Below are 20,002 nucleotides of genomic sequence, written 5' to 3'. Positions count from 1 at the left end.
ATGGATGGAGGAATGGATGAGGGATGGATGGGTAAATGGATGGGTGGATGAGTGAATAGATGGATGGGTGGATGAGTAAATAGATGGATGGGTGGATGAGTAAATAGATGGATGGGTGGATGAGTGAATAGATGGATGTATGGATGGGTGAATAGATGGATGGATGGGTGGATGATGGACCGATGGATGAGTGTAAATGGGTGGATGGGTGAATGGGTAAATAGATGGATGGATGGGCGAATGGCTGGATGGGTGAATGAGTGGATGGATGGATGGGTGAATGAGTGGGTGGATGGGTGGGTGGGTGAATGAGTGGGTGGATGGGTGGATGGGTGAATGAGTGGGTGGATGGGTGGGTGGGTGAATGGATGGGTGGGTGGGTGAATGGATGGATAAATGGATGGAGGAATGGATGAGGGATGGATGGGTAAATGGATGGATGGATGGATGGATGGATGGCAGTTGCTGCAGATTTGTTGGCTGCACTTCCATGATGCAAATCTCCCATTCCACCACATCCCAAAAGTGCTGTATATTACGTAATATTCCAAAAAGTTTAACGTAAATATTGATCAAGTACAAATAACATAATAAGGACTTTCGGAATATGTTATTCTCAGAACGCCCTCTCAAAGTTATGAGAACATTCAAGTAAAAAGACGTTCCAATGTTGTTCTAAGAACGTTTCTCTAAACATCACGAGCAAAATGTTCCAAGAGAGTTTTGCTAGCGTTACAAAAACGTTATTTTTGAATGTTCACTGAAAAGTTTTCAAAACTTTTTTCGTGGTTATGAATGCAAACGTTAAGGGAACATTCCAATTGGTAATTTTGCAAACATTATGGGATTTTTCAGTGTTCTCTGAACGTAAAACAAACATAACATTTAAAAAAAAAAATTAAAAACCGTTAGGCGAACATCTAACTAAACGTTTCAGGTAGGCTAAAGACATGAACAATGTTTTTGTGCCAACTTTTTGAGAACATTACTAAAGACCAGATCTGAACGAATGTTTTTTATTAACGGAGAAAACTTTGAGAGAACCTTGCCACAACGTTAGCTAAAGTTCATTTCAAATATTTATAAAGTTGTAAGAACGTTTAACGTTCTGTTAGCTGATAAGACGGCGTGTCATTTACTCGAGGCCAAAGACTCCAGACTACATAAACTTAAATAAACGAAATAAAATACAGCGCAAAAGAATCCCAGCGGCACAGCGCGCATCTCACCTGTACAGGTGTTTGTTGCACCGCGATGACTTCAGCTTCTACAACAGGAGCGACTGGAACGAGCTCTTCCCTTTTCTTTTCACTAACCACCTCCTCTTGTACGGGGGAAGGAGCAGGAGCAGGAGCAGGAGCCGGGGAAGGTCGCTCCTCTCTGGGCTGCTGATGCGCAGTAACCCGCTCTGATCTCTCCTCGTGTTGTTTCTGTTTCTGATCTTTTTTTTGCGCTGGTTTCTTCGCCAGGAACGTCGATGCAACTATAATGGCAATAATCGTAAAGAAAAGTGCGGAAAAAATAATAGGTACGTCTATATTCATGATTGCCTGCGGTTGATGTTGTTGTTATTACGGTGAAACTGTAAGTTTGAGCGGTTTATTGTGGCATGTAACGCGGACGGATTAGAGAGCGCCTCAGCTCGTCCCGTTCCAGCTCGTCTGAGCGAGAGATCTCATGAAGCCCATGTGCGAGAGACGCTTTCCAGAAGGGCCGTGTCTTAAAACCTAGTCAGCTGCCTACATAGACAGCAGTCTGGGGCGTGATAGCCTGTATGAAGACGCTCAAAACAAATTAAATTAAATGCATTATGTAGCAGCTTTTTAGAAAATCCGTAACATTTCAACAATTTTTATTTTATTTTTTATAATATAGCCTAATAGTGCTAAAAAAAAATAACTGAACATCAACCTGATATTATATACAAGCGCAACTAAAGGTCTGGCCGATGCCCATAAATGCTAGTTAGGAAGCTTATTGGGATTTGAGACGCAACCAATGACTCTCAACACAGCGTCACTCCCTACAGGACAGCCCACCTTTTTAAAGGAGCAATTTAAATGTTTTTGACGAAACACTAAGCTCTTCTTCCTATGTTTTTCCCCTATATTTTGAAAGGGAACATGTATGATTATTATAGCGATGGAACAACACTGTATACACGTCAGTAAACGCATCTTTTAGGAATATATATAGAGTTATATTCGTCTGAGGACTGCCATGTAAACAGCCCTCATACTGCGTTTTGATGCAGATTTTAGTGGATATTTCCAATGACGTTTTAGAGTGCAATAGTTTTTCCTGCAATTTAATCATCACTCTATTCAACAGCATGAATAAATTACATTAAAAACACGTATCTTAAAAGAAACAATTTTATATTTTCTTAACAAAAGGATGTTATTCCAGATAAAACTGCATTTTTTCAACAAAAGTTTAGATTCACAAGGTTTAAAATCATGTTTAATAATTAAATTTCGTGTGAAATGGAAGTTGCGATAGTCATTTCTTCTCTATAGTGACTGTATATCCGAGTGAAACACTTCTAGAACAAGAACAAATGTAGGGCGGGGCTTGATTTTGTCCTTGGGGATTTGATTGAATGATTATGGTTTGCTATTGGCTGATCTCATGTGAGTGACAGGTTGCCCCGCCCTCACGCCAGTAAACACATCATCAGAGAAGAGAGGAGGTTATTGTGATTAAAGATTACGAGGACAGGATTTTAAACGAATAATGATGTGCACTGATAAATCATTTATAATACACAGCAATACTCCATTAAAAACAAACAATAATTGACCATTTTGATTTCATGATGACTTTAAATATATCCTTGTGGAAGTTGCGTCATGTCATTTTGTAAGTCGAGTTAAATGGAATTTAATACACTCTTTCATGTGTGGTGTCCAGAAAGTAACCTAAAACAAATATATTAATCATTTCAAGACATATTTATTGAAAAATACTTTAGCCCTTTATTTTAAATAGAAAATATGGTACTTTTAGTGGTAAATAAATTCAAAAATACCCCAAAAATAATAATAATTAAAAAAACAGTTTTTATTTTATCGAAGATAGTGATATAACATTTATTTAAAATAAATTGTTGGATCACACCTGAGACCTCTGTGCCCACATTTGTCCACGAACTCGGAATTAAAGGCTGTAATGTGAATACGGTTTGGGGGTTAAAAGTTCTGGGATAAAAGAGAGTAGATATTCCACTGGTTTATGTGGTTGGTGCGTCAACCCTTTTTAATTTACCTTGTCATAAATAACCACAATGACGCATTAAGAGGAATTATGGTTATATAAGGGTCAAAAGTAATCAATCAGCCATGGTGAACTGGATGTAACATCATCACACCCGCCTAGACAATCTGCGATATGCAAAGACAATGACCAAGACAAATACATAGAAACTTTTATTAAACAATCATCATCATTCATTTTGTTTTGATCTCCGGAGTCACACGACCGAGCCACTGAAGAAGACAGAGCATCAAATGAGAGAGAAAACACAGATCTGAAGCAACAAGAACGGAAGGCTTCAGTCCATCGTTTTAAATCTTAATATTTGCCATTCAAATCCGCAGCTGAGAAACGAGATATGAGAAATACGAGAGCTCAAAGCAACACACATCAGGTAAAAATAGGCACTTTTCAACCACATCTTTCTTTGATGCGTCACAAACATTTCAACAACACTCATTCTGACCAACACCTCACGTCCAATCACAACATAAAAGTCCATTATTGTAGCCCTGAAACAAATTTAGGTCATCACAGGTTACCAAGTTTTGGATTAACGCCATTACCTTCTGTTAAAAAAACGAATTCAAAACTTTAAGACATTACAGGTTAGTCACTTCTCCCCCCGTCCTCTTCTGTGTGGCTCATAGTGCACTGTATAATAAATAAGCATTAGCGCCATCTAGTGTAGTCACAGAAGGTTTATAACAGAACAACGCCTCCCGTTTCAGTCAAATCCCACAAACGTGCTCATTTAACCACCGAACTCAAGTGTGAAGTGTTAAACCAGAACCGGATCAAACCGGACCGAACCGAACGCTGCATTCATACTAGTTACGACTAGAGGTCTTCTAATTAAACCTTAAGCATTTTAGAATCAATTCTTCTCTAAAATTGTGTGACTTAATGATTTAGTGGGGAAAAAGCAGCACAAATCGCAGCCGTTTAACAGTTTTAAGAACTATGGGCACGTTTTCTGCTAACTGAGAGAGAAACAGCTCAAGAATAACATCAGAATGAGTAATAAGATAATCGATTTCCTAGGTTCACAGAGCTGAAGGCAGCATCACACGCTTCAGGTCCAGCCGTACTACCTCAGATGGGGCGTGATGTAGGAAATATAAAAACGGCAGATGAGTGACCTTGGCACTGGGACGTCCAGAGTGTGACATCAGCAAAGGCATCGCGAGAAGGGTTCTCCGCACATATTTGGGTGACTTGTTCTTGTTGATCTGAAAAGGCGCACTAAGGCTGAGTTTGTTATCGCGAGGGGTGACGGGGAGACGTCACCGGGACGAACTGCGCTCTTTGCTCACGCAGTCGTCCTGGCTTGTGATGTCACCGTTTCCCATCAGGCCACAGGTTTTCCTCTTCTTTCTGCGATGGGTCATGGCGTCGGCCTCGGAGCCCGAGTCGGCCTTCAGGAGGGAAGACAAGCAATGACAAAATCTCATGAAAACAGCATTTTTTTTTTTTATTCATAAAATGCATACAATTGAAAATTCACTGCTGAAAACATACCTTGATTATTTTTATCTAGATTCATATTGCATTTTATTTCTTGCATTAACCTATTCTGCTTTTTACATGTTCAACTGTCTTTAGTGTGTAAAGTTACAAAGTCCCTCCAGCGGGAGTTTTTTTTTATATCTGCAAGTGTTTCTCAACTCCCTGAAACGCCTCCATTGTAGTCTGGAGTTTTCTTCCGGGAACGAACAAGTCACAATAATACTATTTTAAATAAATCGTATGCAAAATAAAGGGGGCGGGGCCTGGGTGAGTGAGTTAGTAGAGCATTGAAACTCGTGGTTATGGTATGGTAATTCATTGTCATTCAAATCAGAGTTCAATTAATCGATTAACCGTTAGCGTTAACCACACAAACAACAAGTGGAGAACTCATAGCCTACCTTTAAATTATAATTTTCATAAATATAGTCCAGAAATAACAAGCACTGGTAAATTACTATTGATACATTTCCAATCCAATCCATTTCCAATTTGAATGCACTGTTGTTCAAAGGTTTGGGCTCTGAAAGATTTATGTTTTTGAAAGAAGTCTCTTCTGCTCACCAAGACTCCATTTATTTGATCAAAAATACAGTACAGTAAAAACAGTAATACTTAGAAACATTATTACCATTTAATATAACTGTTTTCTAAGGAAATATATTGTAAAATGTAATGTATTCCTGTGATCAAAGCTGAATTTTCAGCATCATTACTCCAGTCTTCAGTGTCACATGATCCTTCAAAAATCAGTCTAATATGATGATTTGATGCTCAAAAGAACATTTCTGATCATTATCAATGTTGAAATCTGCTTTTAATGAGTCCTTGCTGAATAAAAGTATTAATTTATTTAAAAACCTCCAAACTTTTAATAAGTATTAAAATATTACTATTAATAACAATGTGTATAGAAAACACAGATACAGCATCAGTAAAACTTTACTTTGAGGACTGTGAATAATATCTGACCATGAATTTGCCAAATAATAACAGTAAACAATGTGATTTGAGTGTTTCTCAAAAAGGTATGGTTACTGAACGCAGGAGGAACGCAAAAGTGCTTTAATCGATTCAGTTATTAATGTTGATGAAAACAATGTCATCAAAAGGCTGAAAAATAGAGATCATTTTGTTAATCTTTATTCCAAGGGCTTAGTTAGATGTGGAGCTTGGTCACATGGGTCTGACTGTGAGCAGGTGTATCTGATGGAGGTGTGTGTGGATCTAGAGGAAGATGCTGTACCTCTGAACCCGAGTCGGAGGAGCTGGATGAGGAAGAGGACGAGGAGTCACTGGAGCTGTCCGAGGCGATGCCCGTCGATTCCTGCAGATCCACTTTATCCGCCAGAGCAGCAATATCTGGCCTTTCCTGCTTCAGGATCCTGAGATTCAAACCATCAAAAGAAACAATCATGCTTTCACACTTACAGCTTGACTGGAAATAAAACAACATTTTTTACTTTGTTTTCTTTACACGTCTAATTTCTTCTTACTGTGTCACTGACACTTTCATTGGCAACTAAATAAACTAACTTGTGACTAGAGCTGCACGATTAATCCTTAAAAGATCTCGATTCAAACACATCCGCGATCTTATTCCTAAATGACAACGATTCACCATTTGTCTGTTAAACCTTTGAGAAGTACGATCACAGTGAACATTCAGATCTGCGTTGGCGCTGCCACTGGGCCAGAGAGAGGCATTTACGTGTTATTTTAATCAGTTTCTATTCAGAATCGCAGGAGAATCACAATCTCGGTTTTAAAAAAACAACAAAAAATTGTGATTTATTCATGCATAATCGTGCAGCTCTACTTTGGATTTTTTTTTTATTAGGTTTAAAATTGTTTGTTGTGGAGAGAATTATACTATTGTAGTTATGAATTATTTTATACTATAATAGTTATGAATATTTTGAATTCATTTCAATTTTTATATTATCATTTAATTATTTTTTGTTTTACATTTTTATCGTTTAAAAAAAAATATATGTCTATATAGTTAATTTTTATTTCAGTGTTAGTTTAAGTTATTTTAGCACATCAAGTTACTAAAACTAAAAAATGAAAACTAAATGAAAATGAGAAATGTTGCCTTGGCAACTAGATGAAATCAAATCATTTCAAGATATTACATATTTTTTCAGTTATCGTTTATTTGATTTAAAACAACAGAAATGTTTAATAGTTGTAGTTTAATGTAACTATCGCTGCTCTTCCGTCGTAGGGCTGAACGGTTCTAGATGCATTTCCACTTCACCGGATTACAAAGCGCCCTCGACCTGTAATTCTCACACCGTTGTCTAACCGTGCCGGTAAAACATGTGACGTCGCCACTCAGGATTGGTCACGTGTCTGTTGCCTGGCTGCCGGTTTCTCTGTTGCTGGTCAAGTGTGCGATTTGAGCAAAGTAAACAAGTTAATAATAAAATGAGCAGAAATATCTGATCATCCTCCATAACGCGGTCATATCGTCTGTAAACTCCTGCATTACAAAGGCAACGAAAATGTATTTGTAATACATTCAAAAGAGCTCCATTATCATGGAAAGAAACGGTAACGCACAAGAGAACAGTTTGGCCTGATGGTGGAAAAGCAGCTAATAATGTCTAGAGCGAGGCTAACACAATAACATCTACAGTTAAAAGTAATCTGAAAAGTGGTCAGTGAACAGATCTCTCACCGGTACCACTTCCTGGAGAGCTTGGGCCGGCCTCGCACCGTCTTGTGCCACACGATGGGGAAGTTCGTGGTGCTTGCGAAATTCTGGGTCACAGCAATAGTCGTGTCCAAGTTCAGGACGACATGCCACCATCCGCCTGTGAAAAACACAACACACACACACACAACCACAGTTACAATGAGGGCTGCATCATGTTCATGTCACTGTTATGCTAATTACTAATATTTATAAACTATTTCATCTCATATTTATTTAACTATTGTATTTTAGTATATGTATTGACTACATTCAGAGATCTCACTTGTTACACAATATCTTTATTATCTTTCAAATTCAAAAAAGGTAAATGGATAAATAAAAATTGCTAATAAAACAAAATGGTACAAATAAAGTGCAGCACTTTGCAATGACTGTGTTAGCTTTAACCATTGAAAGGATACTATGACAAAGATATCGCTTTCTTATTAAAAGAGTTTTCTTCTCATGAATATACGATTGCCCTGAAGAATGAAAGCGGTTTCATATACTTGGATATTTATATGAGCAATATCATGCTCATAGCCATGTGAAATGGCTCTATATCTATATTAGATGGGCTGCAGCGTTAATTTTGCATGAAAAGATCGTTTTATCAATAAAGTTAAACACTAATTTTACATATTTTCTTTCAATAATTCAAGCACTTTTAAAAACCTTTGAATAAATATGGCTGTTTTCAAGGTACTTCAAGCACTTTAAACACCTTGTACGACCCCTGTTAAATGGACATTTTTAAATGCACCTTTGGGGTCGTCTTCACAAGAGTATATTCGTTGTGCTACACATACTTGAAGAAATGATTGGGTACACAACACAATACTGTGATCATTTTGACCAAATTGTGGTTGAAACTTGGTGGAAATTGAACTGCATTATTATCCTTTTACACCTCTGCCGCTTACGTATAATTAACATTTATTTTTATAAAATGCTAGAATTTTATAATATAAGCAGCATATTTGCATAGTTTGTACTGGTAACCTGTTATATATTTTACAAAATAACTAGGGCTCTAAAATTGCTACCTTTAGATAAAAGCATCTGCTGAATGTAAATAAATGCATGTGAACACTTGAAAGCGAGTTTGAAAGTCAAGTCTGTATTAGTCAGATGGTTTTTGGGTTCGGATCCGTTTTGTTCAGATGTGACGTCAGTCAATTGTGCGAGTCCTTTTTGCTTTGCTTCCTCTTGAATTTTCATCCATCTCTTTTTATGAATATAGACGCTTAAGAGTCGAAGGCTTCTGCACTTCACCCGCTTTCATACTAATACCTAGTTTTACACTAAAATGAGCAGATAAATTGTACTCGGATGAAGTCTGTGAAACGCCTACATCTATTTAACGCCAATAAACAAGTCTTGCAAAGCCTGAACAGCCGCTCCAGTCTCATAAATACCATGTGGTTTGAAGATATGTAGAGAGGCATTGTTTAGAAGACAATAGGGCTGTGAAACCATTAATCGGATTCAAAATAAAGGTTTGTGTTTACATAATATAAATGTGTGTGTGCTGTGTATAATTATTTTGTATATATATATATATATAAATACACTCACACATGTATATATTAAACATAAAATAACCTGATCAAGGCATGCGACTGTTCTGACTTCTCCAATTTTCATCTTGCATCAAAATCCTGTCAATTAATTGTGTGCATTTGAAATATAGAGTTGGGTTTTGTTTTAATGTACCCAAGTGTAACTTAAAAAATGGATTGCGTTTAAAATACAGGTTTGTGGCTCTTAATTTCTTTTTTTTAATTAACCACTTGCAAACTTATGTTCACTGTTCTTTTTTATAAATATAGAGTTTGTATTAAATGCATATGCATTGAGTCGAATCGAGAATCGAAATCGAATTGAAACATCTGAATCGATACCCAGCCCTAATACTAGCCATCGCTCCTAGCAAACCTGTGTGTGTGTGTGTGTGTGCAGTAACTGACCGGGCACAAACACGGTCTCGCCCGGGTGCTGCAGCACCTCCAGGGGTCTGAATTCGGCTGGCCAGGTGGGCTGCTGTGTGCGGGGGTAGATGACGTTGAACCAGGTGATGGCCTCGTCCTGCTGGTTTCCCCCGTCCTCTCGCGTCACCTTGATGAGCTCGCGGGGCGTGTGTGTGGGGAACAGGCACCAGCGCTTGTGGCCCTGAACCAGGGCGTTCCACGCACTCGTGCCGAGCGGGTCGATGTGGATGCCTGTTCCCGAGCGGGCAGGACCCATCACAAACCACCTGGGTGAACAGTGAAAAACAGCCTAAATGGACTGAAAACACACTGGCCGTTAGCTACTGTCCACCGGTAGGGTACAATTAGGCTCTGAAACGCTTATAAAACACAAAAAAATAACTTTCCCTCCCTTTTCAACGAATGTAATAGCAAAAATAATTATATTATATCACATCGTTGAGAATTTCATATTTGGGGGATCAATCAAATTTTCTATTCTATTATCTTTCTCCCTTTCAATAAATGTATGACCAATTAAATAATAAAAATATTTATATTATATTATATTACATTATAATATAATTAATACATTTTCTCTTTTTTTGGTGGTGGGGAGGTATCAATACAGCTTATTATATTACATTATAATATATTATATTATATTTCCTCTTTAAGGGATCAAATTTATCTAATTCTATTCAATTTTATTTTACCCCTTTTCAACAAATCTAATAAACAGCACAAAAAAAATTATATTGTATTACATTATATTACAGGTCGATGATATATTTTATTCAAATTTTTGAAATGCTGTTCCAATTAATTATAGAAGTATTGACATGTAAATAATCTTGTAAATCTCTCACTGTACATTGCTATTTTTGTTATGCGTTGCTGGTGTTGACAACAAAATTATTTGTAGACAATTATTAGGGCCCGAGCACCGATGGTGAGAGGACCCTATTGTTTTTGTTATTGTTTTTATCGTTGTCACTAATGTCGACTAATTGTTTCAGCTCTAATGCTGTTTATTTGTGTAATAAAGTTCAGCACTACTTTGAGTGTTTGGTTTTGATTCAGGATCAGTTTTAAAAACTATCAGTTAATGAATCGGTTATTGGCAGGTTCTGTCCAAATTAGTTATCAGTAAAATCCAATATTGCTTGACCTCTATATGATATATTGTTTAATAAAAATTGGAAATAAATATTACAAATTAATTACATGAAATTGTATTTACCCCTTTTCTACAAATTTAATACTAGCATATATTACTAGCTAGTTACTAGCTAGTTAGATAACTAGCAAATTATATTATATTATATTGAATTTCCACTTTGGGGATCAATAAAGTTGATCTAATTATACTATATTATAAGAATAGGTCTAAAAACAGTATTAATTGTTACGCTTTATTTTCTAGAAATAAACTTTACATTTTTAATATGTTTTCATGCCATGTTATACTGTTCTGGTGGTTTGGGGTCTTTCTTGTAGTGAGAAGTATTAAACATTAAGCAATAATTAAATTTCTAATAATTCTCACTACAAAAAAAGCCCCCAAACCACCAAACAACATGGGATTTATGCCTCTAATGCTTTTTAAAAGTAATGGGACACCAAAGAGTAGCTAATTTGTGGCGAGTAAGTGGCATTAGCAGCTTGTTTAACTTCCATTTTTACTAAATCAGTGAAGACGAAACTGAAAAGTGATGGGCAAAAAGGATGCGTTACCTGTACGGCGGGCGGCGCTTCTCCCCCGCAAACTGAAAGAGGTCGTCCCTGAAGAAAACGGGCACCTGGTAGTCCTCCAGAAGCTTGCGGCGCTTGGCGTGCTCGCCGAAACTGCTATCAAAGATGTAGAGGGGGCTGTCGTCACGGGTCGACTCCAAATACTCCACGTAGTACTTCATTTTCATCTTGACAGAGTAGCCGTCGTTGTCCTCGCCGCATTTGAACTTCTGGTTGCGGTATTTGCGCTTGAGTCGCTCCAAGGTCCATTTGTCCCGCCCGGGCCACGATTCCTGGCAGTTGAGCAGAACCACAGGCTTGTACGGCTTCTCAAAGCGCTGGATGAACTCCTCTGGACTGAGGCGCAGGGTGTCCACTCGCTCCACGTTGTCCTGGACAAAGACCGTAGAGTTGGTTTCATTTTCTATAGAGCCTTTCAAATGTCGTTTCAAAGCAGCTTTACAGAACACTGTACATTAAAGGGATGGTTCACCCAAAAATGAAAATTAGCCCATGATTTACTCACCCTCAAGTCATCCTAGTTGTATATGACATTCTTCTTTCAGACGAATACAATCAGAGTTATATTAAAAAACACCCTGACGCTTCTGAGCTTTATAATGGCAGTGAATTGCAACCATCAGTATGAAACTCAAAAAAGTGCATCTATCCATGATAAAAGAGCATCTATCCATCATAAAAGTGCATCTATCCATTATAAGTACATCTCTCCATCATAAAAGTGCATCTCTCCATCATAAAAGTGCATCTATCCATGATAAAAGTGCATCTCTCCATCATAAAAGTGCATCTATCCATGATAAAAGTGCATCCATCCATCATAAAAGTGCATCTCTCCATCATAAAAGTGCATCTCTCCATCATAAAAGTGCATCTCTCCATCATAAAAGTGCATCTCTCCATTATAAGTACATCTCTCCATCATAAAAGTGCATCTATCCATGATAAAAGTGCATCCATCCATCATAAAAGTGCATCTCTCCATCATAAAAGTGCATCTCTCCATCATAAGTGCATCTCTCCATCATAAAAGTGCATCTATCCATTATAAGTACATCTCTCCATCATAAAAGTGCATCTCTCCATCATAAAAGTGCATCTATCCATTATAAGTACATCTCTCCATCATAAAAGTGCATCTCTCCATCATAAAAGTGCATCTCTCCATCATAAGTGCATCTCTCCATCATAAGTGCATCTCTCCATCATAAGTGCATCTCTCCATCATAAAAGTGCATCTCTCCATCATAAGTACATCTCTCCATCATAAAAGTGCATCTCTCCATCATAAAAGTGCATCTCTCCATCATAAAAGTGCATCTATCCATGATAAAAGTGCATCCATCCATCATAAAAGTGCATATCTCCATCATAAAAGTGCATCTCTCCATCATAAGTGCATCTCTCCATCATAAAAGTGCATCTCTCCATCATAAGTGCATCTCTCCATCATAAAAGTGCATCTCTCCATCATAAGTACATCTCTCCATCATAAAAGTGCATCTCTCCATCATAAAAGTGCATCTATCCATGATAAAAGTGCATCCATCCATCATAAAAGTGCATCTCTCCATCATAAGTGCATCTCTCCATCATAAAAGTGCATCTCTCCATCATAAGTGCATCTCTCCATCATAAAAGTGCATCTATCCATTATAAGTACATCTCTCCATCATAAAAGTGCATCTATCCATTATAAGTACATCTCTCCATCATAAAAGTGCATCTCTCCATCATAAGTGCATCTCTCCATCATAAGTGCATCTCTCCATCATAAAAGTGCATCTCTCCATCATAAGTACATCTCTCCATCATAAAAGTGCATCTATCCATGATAAAAGTACATCTCTCCATCATAAAAGTGCATCTCTCCATCATAAGTACATCTCTCCATCATAAAAGTGCATCTATCCATGATAAAAGTACATCTCTCCATCATAAAAGTGCATCTCTCCATCATAAAAGTGCATCTCTCCATCATAAAAGTGCATCTATCCATTATAAGTACATCTCTCCATCATAAAAGTGCATCTCTCCATCATAAGTGCATCTCTCCATCATAAGTGCATCTCTCCATCATAAGTGCATCTCTCCATCATAAAAGTGCATCTCTCCATCATAAGTGCATCTCTCCATCATAAAAGTGCATCTCTCCATCATAAGTGCATCTCTCCATCATAAAAGTGCATCTCTCCATCATAAAAGTGCATCTCTCCATCATAAGTACATCTCTCCATCATAAAAGTGCATCTATCCATGATAAAAGTACATCTCTCCATCATAAAAGTGCATCTCTCCATCATAAGTGCATATCTCCATCATAAGTACATCTCTCCATCATAAGTGCATCTCTCCATCATAAGTGCATCTCTCCATCATAAAAGTGCATCTCTCCATCATAAGTACATCTCTCCATCATAAAAGTGCATCTATCCATGATAAAAGTACATCTCTCCATCATAAAAGTGCATCTCTCCATCATAAGTGCATCTCTCCATCATAAAAGTGCATCTCTCCATCATAAGTACATCTCTCCATCATAAAAGTGCATCTATCCATGATAAAAGTACATCTCTCCATCATAAAAGTGCATCTCTCCATCATAAGTGCATCTCTCCATCATAAAAGTGCATCTCTCCATCATAAGTACATCTCTCCATCATAAAAGTGCATCTATCCATGATAAAAGTACATCTCTCCATCATAAAAGTGCATCTCTCCATCATAAGTGCATCTCTCCATCATAAAAGTGCATCTCTCCATCATAAGTACATCTCTCCATCATAAAAGTGCATCTCTCCATCATAAGTGCATCTCTCCATCATAAAAGTGCATCTATCCATGATAAAAGTACATCTCTCCATCATAAAAGTGCATCTCTCCATCATAAGTACATCTCTCCATCATAAAAGTGCATCTATCCATGATAAAAGTACATCTCTCCATCATAAAAGTGCATCTCTCCATCATAAGTGCATCTCTCCATCATAAGTGCATCTCTCCATCATAAAAGTGCATCTATCCATGATAAAAGTACATCTCTCCATCATAAAAGTGCATCTCTCCATCATAAGTGCATCTCTCCATCATAAAAGTGCATCTCTCCATCATAAGTGCATCTCTCCATCATAAAAGTGCATCTCTCCATCATAAGTGCATCTCTCCATCATAAGTGCATCTCTCCATCATAAGTACATCTCTCCATCATAAAAGTGCATCTCTCCATCATAAGTGCATCTCTCCATCATAAAAGTGCATCTCTCCATCATAAGTACATCTCTCCATCATAAAAGTGCATCTCTCCATCATAAGTACATCTCTCCATCATAAAAGTGCATCTCTCCATCATAAGTGCATCTCTCCATCATAAAAGTGCATCTGTCCATCATAAAAGTGCACTTATGATGGACAGATGCACCTTTATGCACTTCAAAACATAAACTGCCATTATAAAGCTTGAAAGAGCCAAACATTTTTTTAATATCACTTTAGAGGTAGACAGTGGCTGCGTCCCAAATCACATACACTCATGAGTAGGCACTTATTTGCATAGGTACGTACTTTGTGAGCGCTAAAAAAGTGTGAATGTAATCCAGACATACTACATTCGCCATGTTGTCATAATCATGTGACCTACCAGCGTCACGGTCATTAATAAATCCTCTCCCGTGGCCTCATGGGAGATTTACTGTGAATTTGTAGTCGGACATACTATTCTATTCTCATATTCTGTTTTCGCCAACTTTATAGAAGGAAAGTATGCGATTTCAGATACAGACAGTCACTTGAACTACTGTTCACATGATACATTATGGTCTTCATGATCCTTCAGAAATCATTACAATATGCTGATTTATATTATCAATGTTGGAAAGAGTTGTGCTGCTTAATATATATATATATATATTATAACCTGTGACCCTTTTTTCGGGATTCTTTGATTAATAAAAAGTTTAAAAATAACAGTGTTTATTTAAAACGGTAATCTTTTGTAACAATATACACTACCGTTCAAAAAGTTGTTGTTTTTTCCCCAAAGAAATTAATACTTTTATTCAGCAAGGATGTGTTAAATGGTTAGAAAGTGATAGTAAAGAGTATTCTTATAAAAGATTTCTATTTTGAATAAATGCTGTTCTTTTTAACTTTTTATTCATCAAAGAATCCTGAAAAAAAGAATCTCAGGTTCCAAAATAATATCAAGCAGCACTGCATTATTGATAATAAATCATAATTTTAGAATGATTTCTGAAGGATCATGTGACACTGAAGACTGAAAATTCAGCTTTGATCACAGGAATACATTACATTTTAACATATATTCACACAGAAAACAGCCATTTAAAATTCTTTTTTCCCCCCTGTATTTTTACTCAAATAAATGCAAGCCAGATGAACTTAAAAAATAGTAATGTTTCCAAACTTTGGACCATTATTTATTAGCTTATGTAATTATTTAGCCTACTTAAAATCAAAACGTGCTCGTTACTGTCACACTGTTCTAGCAACCACAAACTTGTCAAGTGTCTTGTAAACGAGGAAGTGTGTACGTGCGGTGAGCAACGTAGACACTGGCTGCCGTCACAGACACATGCGTGTGTGTGTGTGTGTGTAACATTAACAACACCGCGTCGTGTAACGCTACTCCGTTACATGAACAGTAACGTTACCTTCACGGTCCTGTGCGACACGTCGAAGCTCTCGCAGTAATCGTGTTTGATCCAGTCGCTCGAGTCCTTCAGCTCGGGTCTGGCGCTCCGCTTCGCTTCTTTGATCCGTTTCTTACTCTTATGGTTCATTCTTCAGCGTTTCGACGCGTCTTGTCTTTGAGTGACGCTTTTAGCCCGCTTGCTATTGCTAAGTCCAATGCAATGAAAGTATACGGAGAGTGGCTAGTCAGTCATTGGAGGCCTTGTAGATGTGTGTGCAGTTCTTTTGCTGCCGACAGTACTGTGCGCGATACAGGAATCAAGTTATGTTTATTTCAGAGAGACGGGAGGTTTATACACTGAAGGGTTCGGTAATAAACTAAAGTTAGATAACCTGGCGGCAGCAAGCTTCTTTCACGCCGTATGGCGCAATCTAACCTGTAGCTTATTTCCCGCCCAGTATACGTTTCTAAGAATCTGATTGGCTGGCTGTTTCACATCGCACTTTCGGATTTGAACGCTGATTGGCTGTCGAGTGTGCGAGTCACTGTCCGCGCAGACTAAAGATCCAATAGAACATCGCCAGAGAAAGAGACCGCCTAAACGTACTAGTATGATATGCGAAATGGATTTAATGTTGTTTTGGACAGCTGAAAATGTGGTGTCAACTACAAGTACTGGAAGGTAAAACATCGGCAAGGCCATGAACGAATCTTCTCACACGTTAATAGAGAAATCATTTACATTTCAGGACTGTGAAGATTCTCAGTCCTTAACTGTGTCTGTCCCTGAGGTACAGCAACGTTTGTTATACTTTATGTAATTCATTTGTCAATAATTTGACAATAAACATTGTGATTTATTTCAGGTTCTTGATTCACAATATGGCATGTATGTGTGGCCCTGTGCGGTGGTACTGTCACAGTATGTGTGGATGGCAAGAGAGGAACTACAGAACAAGACTGTTCTTGAGGTACGACATCCTACTACTCATACACATATCTGATGCCTTGACAATTCATGTTCACATTTAGTAATTAAATTGGAGTCAAACCCCCTCCATTATTTATGCAAAACAACTTTATGCACCAAGTCCTGCTGTGTTGAAGTTGGCATGAATTGAAATTTCACCCCGTCTATTTTCTTAATGCTTTTTATAGATCTTATTGTAAGCAATGCATACATTTATTTGTTTTATTTATTTATTATTATTTTATTTTTTTTACCTCATAATGTTTAATAAAAATGTCATAACTGAACCTTCTGGAGAAAACATCAAACTTCTTTCCAACTTCAATACGATACCTTGAAAAATATTGATATTCGATACCATGGGGAAAACTGTTGCCATATATACTGCCATACAGATAATTTGTTAATATCTCATCGTTTTTTTATTTATAATTTGGGTAATTTTGTTTTAATAGCTTACATGTACGGGCTTTATTTGAATCGTTGAACTAAAGTTACAAAAAAAAGTCAGTAAAGACAGTCTTTTCCACCATCTAATGGCGAAATAATGTAACTACTGTTGCTGTTCACGGTCAGGGACTATTTTTTCCAGCGGAAGGATTTTAGTGATTTTGCATTGATACATATTTTTTTACTTTAATATTTGTATTGTGTGGTAACCGTTTTATAAAAGCAGTAAGGTAAGAGAGGCTAGTGCTGTATCGTGAATAAGGCTGAATCTTACCCCTTCCCCTTAGTTTTGCACGTTCACATGAGAGTAAGGGCTATCCCAATTCTCATTTTGATCAAGGGCTAGGGGTAAGACGAAGGGGTAGGGGTAGGGGTAAGACAGAGAATTGGGATTCAGCCTAAGTCACGGCTGAAGGGGTTTACCCGGTGTTTCAAACAAATGGAATTTGGGTCGAATGAACCCGCAACACAATAGGAGTGTAATAAACAGTGTCCTCTTGTGTTGCAGCTTGGCGCCGGGGTGAGTTTGCCTGGTGTGGTGGCTGCCAAGTGTGGAGCTCATGTGGTGTTGTCAGACAGTGCCGAACTCCCCCTCTGTCTGAGGAACTGCAGGCGCTCCTGTGACGTCAATAACCTCCCCAGCGTGCCTGTGATCGGACTCACCTGGGGACGGGTGTCGCCGGAGCTCCTCTCTCTGACACCGCTAGACATCATCCTGGGGTCAGATGTATTCTATGAACCTGAAGGTGAGGTTTTTCTCTTCTGCTTAAATGTTACACAGGTTTCTAAATATTAAACAAAACATTTGCTTTGGACAGATTTTGAAGACGTGCTTGTGACCATCTCCTTTCTCGTAAGGAGAAACCCTCATGCTCAGTTCTGGACTACATACCAGGAGAGAAGGTGATTTGATTTTGTTGTGTTGTGCACTACTGGGCCACCATAGATATGTACTTGCAATTGTGAGAAATAAAGTTGAAAGATATAAACTTGTAATTAAGAAAAGGTAATTGCGACTTGTGTTGCGATTCTGACTTTTTTCTCGCAAATGCAAGAATATATGTGACGATTCTAAGAAAAAAAGTCCGAATTGCGAGTTATAAACTCGTAATTGTGAGAAATAATGTCAGAGTTGCGAATCATAAACTCGCAATTGCGAGAAGATTTGAAAGATATAAACTTGTAATTAAAACGTTTTTTTTTCTCTCAATTGCAAGTATCTCACAATTCTAATAAAAACGTCAAAATTGCCAGTTATAAATTCTGAGTAAATTTAAAATGTACATTTAAATTGTGACTTTTTATCCCGTAATTCTGACTTTTTTTCCCCATAATTGTGAGATATAATCTCGTAATTGTGTTATTACATTTTTTATTCTGTGGCAGAAACAAGCTTCCATACGTTTGATTTTAAACATTAGTTTTATAGACATTACACTGACAAAGAGCAATTTATAGCTCAAAAATGAACATAAGAAAAATATATATTATAGAAAATCCCATAACTTTAAGATCTGATTCATTTCCATTCTTGGAAATCACAGTTTGAAATTCTCTGTTATTTCCATAACTGTAGGAACCCTGCAGAAAGCAATCTTGTAAAATTAGTACCGCTATATTGATAAATGTAACATTAATAGGGTTCTGCATTCATAATTATTCACCATCCAAGATGCTTGGTTAAAAATGAATACACTTTTTATTTCTTTTTATTGCAGTGCGGACTGGTCCATAGATGCTTTGTTACACAAGTGGGATCTGAAGTGCATTAATGTCCCACTAGAAACATTTGAAGCAAACAAAAACCATCTTGCTGGATCAACACTTCCTGGGAATCATACTGTACAAATGATGATTATAACAAGAAAGCTGTTTTAATGAGAAACTCCTGATAAATTTCTGTTCTACATTTTAGTCCTTCACTTGAAAATGTCAGATTACAGAAATAAAACAGGTTTATGATGACAGATTATGCCAATATACACTATAGGTCAAGAACTAGTTTTATTTAAGTATCATTGAGATACTATTATATTTATCAATATTTTAATTTTAATTTGTTAAAGTTTTAGTAATTTTGTTGTGCGTTTGTCATTTGTATTAGTTTTTTTATTCATTATTTCAGTGTTTTTATTACAACTTAAAATAAAGAAATAAGAAATGTTGGCTTGGCAACTAGCTGAAATAAAATAAGTTGATCACCAAAATGACATATTTAAAGTTTACCCCCAGGGTCATTTTAACACGAAACGTATTTTTGAATTTTTTGTTTAAAATGAGTGTTCATCAGAGGAGATCAAGGCCCTAGGACTTTTGTCGCACTTGAACCACGAATACACACACACAAAAAAATGGATTTGAGTAGTTTGTGGTTGAAATTAAAAAAAGTAACAAATCCTTCCCTCTCGGGTCAATTTGACACCCTTAGGAATGAATGGAATGTGAGGAATGCTTCAGTTATCATAGAAAAACCTAAAAATGCTCAAAATTGTAACTAAAAATGCTAAATTTTACTAAAAAATTATTTTATAATGTCTACATGTGTATCTGAATGCATAATGAAGGCAAACTGACTTTAAGACCCAGCGGAACAGCTCATTTAAGGCCATTTAGTGTCTAGAGTCATGAAATATGTTATATTATTATTTTTTTCACAAGAGATTGGCAAAGACACCCAATGTAAGATATTTTGAGCTGAATTAAAAGGGTTATGCATGAAATTGTGAGTTATTTTGAAT

General features: G+C 37.1%; 3 protein-coding genes across 7 annotated transcripts in view; 1 reads left to right on the top strand and 2 right to left on the bottom strand.

Moving 5' to 3' along the window:
- Positions 1-3,028, bottom strand: part of LOC311087558 (uncharacterized protein) — a 40,377-nt gene extending 37,349 nt beyond the window's left edge. For all 5 annotated transcript variants that reach the window (XM_084120883.1, XM_084120882.1, XM_084120885.1 and 2 more), the window contains exon 1: positions 1,230-3,028. In XM_084120883.1, the coding sequence (XP_083977009.1) occupies positions 1,230-1,544 (315 nt within the window). In that variant the 5' untranslated portion in view covers positions 1,545-3,028. The remainder of the gene's footprint in view (positions 1-1,229) is intronic.
- A 387-nt stretch (positions 3,029-3,415) lies between these two features.
- jmjd6 (jumonji domain containing 6, arginine demethylase and lysine hydroxylase) lies at positions 3,416-16,004 on the bottom strand. Its single transcript, XM_084120794.1, has 6 exons — positions 15,864-16,004; positions 11,176-11,564; positions 9,439-9,725; positions 7,451-7,586; positions 6,011-6,149; positions 3,416-4,673 (listed from the first exon to the last, which is right to left on the bottom strand). Exons 1-6 carry the CDS (start codon positions 15,990-15,992, stop codon positions 4,542-4,544), a joined length of 1,212 nt encoding a protein of 403 aa, XP_083976920.1. The 5' UTR covers positions 15,993-16,004; the 3' UTR covers positions 3,416-4,541.
- A 291-nt stretch (positions 16,005-16,295) lies between these two features.
- mettl23 (methyltransferase 23, arginine) lies at positions 16,296-19,471 on the top strand. Its single transcript, XM_084121306.1, has 5 exons — positions 16,296-16,635; positions 16,711-16,815; positions 17,773-18,010; positions 18,083-18,167; positions 18,983-19,471. The coding sequence occupies exons 1-5, from the start codon at positions 16,546-16,548 to the stop codon at positions 19,140-19,142; spliced, it is 678 nt and encodes a 225-aa protein (XP_083977432.1). The 5' UTR covers positions 16,296-16,545; the 3' UTR covers positions 19,143-19,471.
- The last annotated feature ends 531 nt before the right edge of the window (positions 19,472-20,002 follow it).

This window comes from Abramis brama, assembly GCF_963993115.1.
Source record: "Abramis brama genome assembly, chromosome: 1".
In the NCBI taxonomy this organism is placed as follows: domain Eukaryota; kingdom Metazoa; phylum Chordata; class Actinopteri; order Cypriniformes; family Leuciscidae; genus Abramis; species Abramis brama.
This window is presented reverse-complemented; position numbering and strand designations above follow the sequence as displayed.